This window comes from Conger conger, chromosome 10 (genome assembly GCF_963514075.1).
Source record: "Conger conger chromosome 10, fConCon1.1, whole genome shotgun sequence".
NCBI classification, from domain to species: Eukaryota; Metazoa; Chordata; class Actinopteri; order Anguilliformes; family Congridae; genus Conger; species Conger conger.
In genome coordinates, this window is record NC_083769.1 from 50880171 (window position 1) to 50891176 (window position 11006).

The 11006-nt window shown below is 49.8% G+C and overlaps 1 protein-coding gene across 7 annotated transcripts in view; it reads right to left on the reverse strand.

Annotated features, from left to right (window-relative positions):
* Positions 1-4208: 4208 nt before the first annotated feature.
* The window catches only part of LOC133139161 (glutamate receptor-interacting protein 2-like), a 48112-nt gene continuing 41314 nt past the window's right edge, over positions 4209-11006 (reverse strand). For 2 of the 7 annotated variants that reach the window (XM_061258512.1, XM_061258513.1), the window contains exons 20-24: positions 10914-11006; positions 9075-9189; positions 7597-7758; positions 6793-6939; positions 4209-5863 (exon numbers count right to left, since the gene is read on the reverse strand). The exon at positions 10914-11006 is cut by the window's right edge and continues 58 nt beyond it. In XM_061258512.1, coding sequence (XP_061114496.1) covers positions 5681-5863; positions 6793-6939; positions 7597-7758; positions 9075-9189; positions 10914-11006 — 700 coding nt within the window. In that variant the 3' untranslated portion in view covers positions 4209-5680. Of the gene's footprint in view, positions 5864-6792; positions 6940-7596; positions 7759-7869; positions 8015-9074; positions 9190-10004; positions 10400-10913 lie in introns of those variants that run through there. The other 5 variants (XM_061258516.1, XR_009709789.1, XM_061258517.1 and 2 more) reach the window with 5 other exon arrangements.

An 11006-nucleotide genomic window follows, 5' to 3' on the forward strand; every position in this document is an offset into this window, starting at 1 on the left:
TGGTAACCGGGTGTAGAGCAGGGCTTCTGTTCTGGAATAGCCATGGTAACCGGGGCGTCCAATGGGAGAGCAGGTGGATCAGCGCACCAGCGGTCCATCCAGTGGGCTCATGTTCTGACCCACATCGTGTTCTGACCCACGGCTTTTTCTGTAGCTGCAGCCGCCTCTCGGCTCCCGAGGCAGCCGGTTGTTCTCAGGAAAGAGCTCAGAGTCTCAGAACCGTGCTGCAAACACACACACCGCGCTGCAAACACACACCTCACCATCTATACCGCGCTTCCAGCACACCTGGGGCACACCTGGGACACACCTGGGACAGGAGCTTTAGAGGCTGAGATATTTACACTGAGATTAAACATCTCATCAGTAGCTACGTCTCCATTAGCCTTGAATGTACATCGACCAGTTCTGTGTCGTTCCGACTGGATAAGAGCACTAAGTGCTTAAAGATAAGGGTTGAGTTTTACTTAATATTTTATTATTAATATCTTAGGACCTTTTACAGTTATTACAAAGGTCAGCCAGTCAGGAGAATTCTCAGTAACCATTTCACAATCATACCTCACACTTTGCCTGAGTATTCAAAAACAACTGCGTTTTCTCAGGCAAACGATTCCTTCAAATGACTTCACTTTCCCAGACATGGCTGAATGGGAGTTAATGAAATGAAATGCATGGTAAATGAAATGCATTCTAACTGAAATGTGCTCGGTATGTAAGCTGGCTGGGTATACGTGTTTCAGTTTAACTATTGGAGTGTACAGAGACCCTGATGTTAGTCAGTCCTCCACTCCCCCAAGAGACATCTCTAAAGAGTCCCTTTATCTGCAAGCCCTGAAGAATGCAGCCTGGTGGAAGAAAATGAACAATGTAAATATTAATAATGAAAAGAATTAGAGCCAATGGCAGGAGCCATAGGACTTAGGAAATATGTTACACAGACCCAATACACATTCACCCAATACACATTCACACACAGACCCAATACACATTCACACACAGACCCGATACGCATTCACACAGACCCGATACGCATTCACACATAGACCCGATACACATTCACCCAATATATATTCACACACACACCTGATACACATTCACACACACCCACTACACATTCACCCAGTACACATTCACACACACACACACCTGATACACATTCGCACACACACCCGATACACATTCACCCAATACATATTCATACACACACCTGATACACATTCACACACACACACCTGATACACATTCGCACACATTCACCCAATACATATTCATACACACACCTGATACACATTCACACACACACACCTGATACACACACACACCATGAATGTCAGGTCTTTCCGCCCCCGGTCACCCCAGCAGTGAGCCCATCCATTTAATACAGTTATGCGTATATTTTTGATTTGTTAACAAATCATGTTTGCCTTTTTGTATCAGTTTTTTATACTGTTAAGAGATAGCCTGTCGGCTTCTGCGTCTCCAGCTCCCAGCGTGTCAGACGATCCTGTGTGGGCGCTGTGTGCAGGGCGAATACTAATCTTATTCTTTTTTTCTTCGCAAAGCCTGTTTCTCCTCAGCTGTCGTTGCGTTGAAACCCAGGACACGCACTCGTGTCTGAACTGTGCGGGAGCACGTGTGCGGTGGGGTGGGAGAGTGTGCAGAGAGGTTGGGTTTGGACACAGAGGAGTGTGGGGAGGAATGCTCGTAAATCCAGGAGGTTTGTTTGTCCGTCTCTGAGGAGCGCGGCATGGCAACGGACGCAGAGAAGCAGCCGCTTTTTCTCTCTGCGACGCCAGACCTTCAGAAAAATAAACACAAGGAACACTGACGGACGTTTTGTTTTCCATTTCTCTGTTTTTATGAAAGTAACCTGTAAAGTAAATAAAACCATTCTACAACAAGTCTTATTTTTTAATGGGGGGGCATTTCACTCCAACTGTGCCAGAAGTTTCTGACGGCTTGCAGGCAATACACTCCACATACACCACATACACCACGCACACACACACACACACACCACGCGCACGCGCACACACACACACACACACACCATGCACGCACGCACACAAACACCACGCACGCGCACACACACACACACCACGCACACGCACGCACGCACACACACACACACACACACACACAAACACACAGCGCACGCACGCACACACACACAAACACACACCACGCACGCGCACACACACACACACACACAAACACACAGCACACGCGCGCGCACACACACACGGCCCCGACCCATACACCCTCTCCAAACTATTGTGAAATCGTAGATTCTGGAAAAATAACCTTTGAATCTTCTGTGGTTTTGCATTTAGCAGTTGACATTTGCATGGAAATATACTGGGGTGGGAATTTAGGTGTGATCCAGCTACTGTACCTCGTCTCTCCCCTCTGTGTGTGTGTGTGTGTGTCATTGTAGCTTCGTATATCATCCCAAATGTCACTCATGCAGTGCACACCTGATTTAGTGCCTCTTTATCCCTCCCAGGCAAACCAGCACACAAACCAAAATCAGCATTTCAGTGCCGCTGAAACACCATGGTCTTCTGAGCCTTCTCTGTCAGGGGACAGATTTTGTGTGTTATTAGGAACCCTGATAATAACCCTGCTTATAGCAAGAGGTCAGGGGTTAGGGGCCCTGATACAGTGATCATAACCCTGCTTATAGCCACAGGTCAGAGGTCAGGGGTCAGGGGTTAGGCTCAGAGTTGGAGACGGGATACAGTGCTGAACTGACGTGTTTATAGAAGCTGTGCTGTTTACAGTCAGAGGTCTAACCAGCTCCCTGCTTGCTTACTAAACACCACGGGGCATGTCTGTGTGTGCACTGTTCACAGAGCCAGGCTTCCTCAGAACCAGATCTTAATCATTCTTAGAACACACACCTATGCACGCACACACACACATCCAGTAGTACTCAAACTGCAAACTGACATGGACATTTTCTCAAGTTTTCTCAAGCAGCTACTAGTTCCTGAAATGGCCATTTAAAGCAGTTAACAGGACTGCTAACAGGCTAACGGGACATGACTCATTCCTCCAGATGAGACTCGTTCTGCAGGAGGCCTAGGGCCAGGCGAGACGCAGCGCTGTAACAGATGTAACAGGGAGAGGCAGCGCTGTAACAGATGTAATGGGGGAGGCAGCGCTGTAACATGTAACAGGGAGGCAGCGCTGTAACATGTAACGGGGAGGCAGCGCTGTAACAGATGTAACGGGGAGGCAGCGCTGTAACAGATGTAACAGGGGAGACGCAACGCTGTTACAAATGTAACGGGGAGGCGCAGCGCTGTAACATGTAATGGGGGAGGCAGCACTGTGACAGATGTAACGGATGTAACAGGGGAGACGCAGCACGGTAACAGATGTAACGGGGGACAGCACTGTAACAGATGTAACGGGGGACAGCACTGTAACAGATGTAACGGGGGACAGCGCGGTAACAGATGTAACAGGAGGGACAGCGCGGTAACAGATGTAACAGGAGGGACAGCGCGGTAACAGATGTAACAGGGGGGACAGCGCTGTAACAGATGTAACAGGGGGGACAGCACTGTAACAGATGTAACGGGGGGACAGCACTGTAACAGATGTAACAGGGGGGACAGCACTGTAACAGATGTAACAGGGGGGACAGCACTGTAACAGATGTAACAGGGGGGACAGCACTGTAACAGATGTAACAGGGGGGACAGCACTGTAACAGATGTAACGGGGGGACAGCACTGTAACAGATGTAACAGGGGGGACAGCACTGTAACAGATGTAACAGGGGGGACAGCACTGTAACAGATGTAACAGGGGGGACAGCACTGTAACAGATGTAACAGGGGGGACAGCACTGTAACAGATGTAACGGGGGGACAGCACTGTAACAGATGTAACAGGGGGGACAGCACTGTAACAGATGTAACAGGGGGGACAGCACTGTAACAGATGTAACGGGGGGACAGCACTGTAACAGATGTAACAGGGGGGACAGCACTGTAACAGATGTAATGGGGGGACAGCACTGTAACAGATGTAACAGGGGAATCTAATTTCTCATCGGTTGATTTGACTGACCCCATTTCCTGATGAAAAACCAGCCATTTGTCTTTTTAAAAAAAGGAAATGTTTAATTTTTTTTACAAAAAAAAAAATAATAAAAAAGAGGAAAGTTCTTAAATTAAATAAAAGTACAAGCATCATGGGCCCCCACCAATAATTCCCAGGCCAAGTCCTCCAATGGGGGGGGGGGGGGGGGTATAAAAATACTGTACAGGAAATACATCTGTAATATCACAACTCTAGAAATACAACAATGTACCCATCAAAATCTATACAATAGGAGAATGCAGAAGGTAAACCGAAAGCCTTAAAATCACACCTCTGAATATTGAATATAAAACCCACTACAGTACATTTTCATTGCCATGTCACAATAGATCCATTTTACAGATAAATATTTCACCTAAACAAAACAAATAATATCCTGGGCATGTAAAGTACTTGGAGTCACTCAAAGACTGTGGGGCCCAACACAGAAATGTGGCACTAAAAAAATAAAACGGTGATCTAACTTGTTTTTCCAAAAAGACAGATTTGTAAGCGGTTTCGAGCAGTTATGTAAGTCCTTTAGAAAAACACGCACGGTAGTTCCGCCAGGGCGGAAACCAGAGCCTGGTCCACACATTAAACCAACAGTCAGGTGACTGTTCCACGGAAATTCTCCAGAACATGGAGGAACAATGAGCGCTTTCTCTGGAGCTGAAATTAGATCCTGCTGCCACTTTCCAACCAGGAAGCGGAAAAATAAACACACTGGCGAGGGACTACTCTAAAGATAATTGCCAGTGAAAGTGTTCCAGGAAAACTGGCAAGTGAAAAACGAGAAACAAGAAAAAAAAAAAAAAGTACAAAAAGTACAAGTTGAAGATGCAGAGGCCCTAAACACACCGCAGGACTGTGCGATTCGTTTAAAAACATCCAGCCCCATGACCTCTGACCTGAGCCCAACGGTCACATGACTGGTCCCTTCAGTGCAGAACAGACATGCCTGTTTACAGGAGGTTCACAGAGAGCAGGCAGGATGGAACAGACCAAGGTGAATTTCTCGTCTCGCATGCGAGATGAACTAGATAAACGAAATGGCAAAACAAACAGATGTGTCGTGTAAACGCGGGCGCCAGGCCAGCACACAACATAACGCCACGTAAAACATCAGAGTTAGTGCAACGGGTGGAAAAATATGCAGTGGTGTCATAATATAACGCAAAATAGACAAACATAACGCAAGGCATGGAAGTGACGTGTTCATCCGTGGAACGTGACAAAGTCTAATAATGTGTGTGTGTGTGTGTGTGTGTGTGTGTTACACCTCCAGTGCTCAGTGTAAAGACTGAAGATACAGCGAACTAAAGCGTGAACTAAACCGTGAACTATGAGCTTGTGAATAACTGTGACCTTCAATGAATGTGAAAATGCAGCAGATCAGCTTGCAGAGCAGAAGACAGCGGGCTCAGGGCTCATGGTTTATGAGGCTCTGAGCAGCGAGGTTCACCTGGTTCACCTGCGCTCTCTCCCGGAGACCTTTCACCCCTGACCCCCAATCAGGGGCAGTGACCTTTCACCCCTGACCCGCAGTCGGAGGCAGTGACCTTTCACCCCTGACCCGCAGTCAGAGGTGGATAGTGTTGGTGCTGTGCTCTGTGGCAGAGGGGTCCTCGCAGTCCAGGGGCGGTCCCATCACTGCCTGCACCAGCGGGTTCCTGCTCAGGACCAGCTCCAGCCTGCTCCCGGACTGTGTCATGAGGGGCAGGACCAGGCAGCAGTCCAAGTCCCGGGTCCGAACGTGATTCACCTGGGGAGGGGGGCGCACGCTTAACCTGAGACGTCTCCGTGCTCTGTGTGCAGTGTTCTTAACATCCAAACAGAGAGAGAGAGAGGCTGTACCTGCAGTAACAGAGAGGCTGTACCTGTAGTAACAGAGAGGCTGTACCTGCAGTAACAGAGAGGCTGTACCTGCAGTAACAGAGAGGCTGTACCTGCAGTAACAGAGAGGCTGTACCTGCAGTAACAGAGAGGCTGTACCTGTAGTAACAGAGAGGCTGTACCTGCAGTATGTGTGCAGTGTTCCTAACAGAGAGGCTGTACCTGTAGTAACAGAGAGGCTGTACCTGCAGTAACAGAGAGGCTGTACCTGCAGTATGTGTGCAGTGTTCCTAACAGAGAGGCTGTACCTGTAGTAACAGAGAGGCTGTACCTGCAGTAACAGAGAGGCTGTACCTGCAGTAACAGAGAGGCTGTACCTGCAGTAACAGAGAGGCTGTACCTGCAGTAACAGAGAGGCTGTACCTGCAGTAACAGAGAGGCTGTACCTGCAGTAACAGAGAGGCTGTACCTGCAGTAACAGAGAGGCTGTACCTGCAGTAACAGAGGCTGTACCTGCAGTAACAGAGAGGCTGTACCTGCAGTAACAGAGAGGCTGTACCTGCAGTAACAGAGAGGCTGTACCTGCAGTAACAGAGAGGCTGTACCTGCAGTAACAGAGAGGCTGTACCTGCAGTAACAGAGAGGCTGTACCTGCAGTAACAGAGAGGCTGTACCTGCAGTAACAGAGAGGCTGTACCTGCAGTAACAGAGAGGCTGTACCTGCAGTAACAGAGAGGCTGTACCTGTAGTAACAGAGAGGCTGTACCTGTAGTAACAGAGAGGCTGTACCTGCAGTAACAGAGAGGCTGTACCTGCAGTAACAGAGAGGCTGTACCTGCAGTAACAGAGAGGCTGTACCTGTAGTATGCGGTCGTAGGGCCTCAGGCCTGCTAGGTCCGCTGGGCCGTCAGGGCGGATCATGTTGACGTAGACTCCATTCTCCAGGAACCCGTCCGATACGCTGAACCCAAAATCCCCGCTCTCTGTGTCCTTCAGCACAGTCACCTGCCCACAGGAGCAGCACAGAGCGGAGATTCAGCACAGAGCTCAGATTCAGCCTAGTGCTCAGATTCAGCTTAGTGCTCAGATTCAGCACAGAGCTCAGATTCAGCACAGAGCTCAGATTCAGCCTAGTGCTCAGATTCAGCACAGAGCTCAGATTCAGCCTAGTGCTCAGATTCAGCACAGAGCTCAGATTCAGCCTAGTGCTCAGATTCAGCACAGTCGCCTGCCCACAGGAGCAGCACAGTGCTCAGAGCGCAGCGTCACATGACACGGTGCATGTCAGAATGTGTAATGAACATGGATCAGCAGGATTAGGAGCAGTCGGTAGCCTAGTGGTTAAGGTACATGGCTGGGACCCGGAGGGTTGGTGGTTCAAGCCCCGGTGTGGCTGTGGCTGCCCACTGCTCCTAAGTAACTAGGATGGCTCAAATACAGAGGACACATTAGCCCACAGAGTTCTATTAAGCATATGATCTCATCTTCTGTTGTATCACTAACAGTCACTGACCCAGCCCTGCCACTGGGCTGAAGGACGGAGGAGCCACCTCAGGGTTAAAACGCTGCGCACAGGACCCCCACCCAACCTCAGGGTTAAAACACTGCGCACAGGACCCCCACCCAACCTCAGGGTTAAAACACTGCGCACAGGACCCCCACCTTCAGCAGCTCCAGGGCGGAGGGGGAGGTGAGGTCCGGCCCCTCCTCGATGCGGGGGGCCCTGTCCCCCCCCCGGCCCGCGCCCCTCTGTGGCCCCGGGGGCTCCGGGTTGGAGTCCCCCTCCACCCCCAGACTCAGCACACTGCCCGTGAGGATGGAGGCCTGCCGGGGGGGAGAGACAGGCGTTACCACGGTGATGCCCAGGGCATTATGACATCACTTCCTTTACAGAACCACTCCGTCTCCTCCGAGCAGAATGACGCCATGCTGTACCTTGAGTTTGTAATCATTTGACTGGTTTCCAGGCATGCGTGATTGACAGTTCACAATAGATTAACCAGAGGCAGCCTGTGGCCTAGTGGCAGGGATGGCTACAGCCCTGGTGTAGCTACACGTCCCACTGAACTTCACACTGCCACTGTAAATAAGAATTCGTTCTCAATGACTTGCCCATTTAAATCAACAAAATACAAAAAAAAAAAGTTATGAATTGCATTTCTGGTATACTGCTAAATGCTATGCTAGTGCATTTCATCATAGATGGCAGCAGGGACAACTTCATATGAGCAAACGAAGCGTTACATCACTCTGCAACCACACCATGACTAGGCTCTGTATCATCAGCAAATGATCGACATCCGGCTTTTCATTACTTTATTAAATGCTGTAGTTTCAAGCGTACGGTCAGATTTGAGACAAAAGATGGCGTTCTCTAGCCCAGCTGGCCACTCACACACATTAGCACCCCTCTGGGGGGGTTTTGGGGGTTTTGGGTTTTCCTCCAATTGTGCTTGACATTTCGTTGCAGGACCCCCTGATTACATGAATGAATCCTATTTGTAAGTTTATACGTTAGAATTATGCCAGTTAAGTCGGATTATTAAATTGCATGTGAATACAGACACACTGTCGTTGGCATAAGATGGTCCAATTGTGGAAATGTCTTCACTATTAAAGGGAAAGCATTATGGGAGACTGAGTTTTAGCCTCTCAGCCTCTAGACTTTTTACTAATTCAAATCCCATCATATTCAGTATATAACTATGCATTTAAACCATGAAAAACACACTTTAAATGTCGGACTTCAACTCTACACAGATTGCTCATATTCAGCTTTCACTGCTCTATGTAATAGGGAGCAGGATAGCAGAAGCATCATTCCCAAAACCTATTTACATACAGCTTCTGGTGTTATCTGAGTAATGGCCTGAGCTTGCAACAGATGTGGTAATGCTAAGCTAACGCTACGGAACGCAGTTGCACTCATCCAGTTTATCTGCTCCTGTTGACGTCCAATCAAAGCACCTCAGGACTACCCCACTGCGATATTTACGAAGACTCATAACTACCATTTTCTTAAGTGCCTGTGATTTCTGAACATCCTGTGATATGTGGTCTGTGTGGCTGATCTCGGATCAGTAAAACGTGCCACCGTTACCCAGACTGGGACTGTACAGCTGATCGGGGGTCAGTTTTACCTCAATCTCCCTCAGGAGCTCCGACTGTCCGCAGGTCTCCAGGTCCTCCAGCGCTCGGCTCCAGAACCCGTCCAGATCCGGGCCGAGGGAATTCCGGGCCGGCCGGGCGGCGATTCTGCGCCAACGCAGGGGCCAAAACACGTCAGCCACCGCAGGGGCCAAAACACGTCAGCCACCGCAGGGGCCAAAACACGTCAGCCACCGCAGGGGCCAAAACACGTCAGCCACCGCAGGGGCCAAAACACATCAGCCACCGCAGGGACCAAAACACGTCAGCCAACACCAGCACCAACACAGGAACCAAAACACATCAGCCAACACCAGCGCCAACACAAGGACCAAAACACATCAGCCAACACCAGCACCAACACAGGAACCAAAACACGTCAGCCAACACCAGCGCCAATGCAGGGACCAAAACACGTCAGCCACCGCAGGGGCCAAAACACGTCAGCCAACACCAGCGCCAATGCAGGGACCAAAACACGTCAGCCAACACCAGCACCAATGCAGGGACCAAAACACGTCAGCCACCGCAGGAACCAAAACACGTCAGCCAACACCAACTGCAACACAGGGACCAAAACACGTCAGCCAACACCAGCACCAACACAAGGACCAAAACACGTCAGCCAACACCAGCGCCAACGCAGGGACCAAAACACGTCAGCCAACACCAGCACCAACACAAGGACCAAAACACATCAGCCAACACCAGCTGCAACACAGGGACCAAAACACGTCAGCCAACACCAGCGCCAACACAGGGACCAAAACACATCAGCCAACACCAGCGCCAACACAGGGACCAAAACACATCAGCCAACACCAGCGCCAACACAAGGACCAAAACACATCAGCCAACACCAGCTGCAACACAGGGACCAAAACACATCAGCCAACACCAGCGCCAACACAAGGACCAAAACACATCAGCCAACACCAGCACCAACACAGGAACCAAAACACGTCAGCCAACACCAGCGCCAACACAAGGACCAAAACACATCAGCCAACACCATTCCCAAGCAGGGACCAAAACACGTACATCCAGGCGCTACAACTGGGCCTGCAAGGCACTGTGGGTAATCCAGGACAGGAGGTGTCCTACAGCTCATCAGTTTCTAAGACCATTTACTAAATAAGTTGCATCAGAAGCCTTTAGAAATGCAGAGAGTAGGGCAGCAATAAGGAGGTAAAGAGTGATGAAGAGATTAAACAGAGGACTCCAGGGGACAGCTGGAGGTTCGGGGAGATGGCGGGTGGAAACGAACGAGACAGGAAGAGACAGACGGGCAGAGTCTCAGACCTGAGAGGCAGAACACCTGAGAGGAGAGAGGGAGAGAGAGAGAGAGGGGGGGGCAGAGAGAGAGAGAGAGGACAGACAGATGGAGAGAGAGAGAGAGGGAGAGAGAGAGGGAGAGGGGACAGACAGACGGACGGAGAGAGAGAGAGAGAGAGAGAGAGAGAGAGAGAGAGGGGAGAGGATGATGGGACTAAATGAAAATCAAGGAAAAATAATAATAATAATAAAAATATTAAATAATAAAAGAACAGGAACACATAATAGAGATGATACAAACTAAAATCACAAACAAAATTAAAACACCCGGTGACCAAACCATGGACAGATGATATAATTCAGCAATGAAACTTATGATTATGCATGTGTTGTGCATATTGCCTGGGATGGACTAGGAGGCGTCACTCATCATTAGACCAATCAGAGGCAGACTCTCACCCGGCGGGCTTGTCCCACTCATCATTAGACCAATCAGAGGCAGACTCACCCGGCGGGCTTGTCCCACTCATCATTAGACCAATCAGAGGCAGACTCACCCGGCGGGCTTGTCCCACTCATCCTCACTGAAGCCCCCGTCGCTGAGGGGGTAGTTCCTCCTCCGGCCAGCAGGGGGCGAGCTGGCCCGGGGC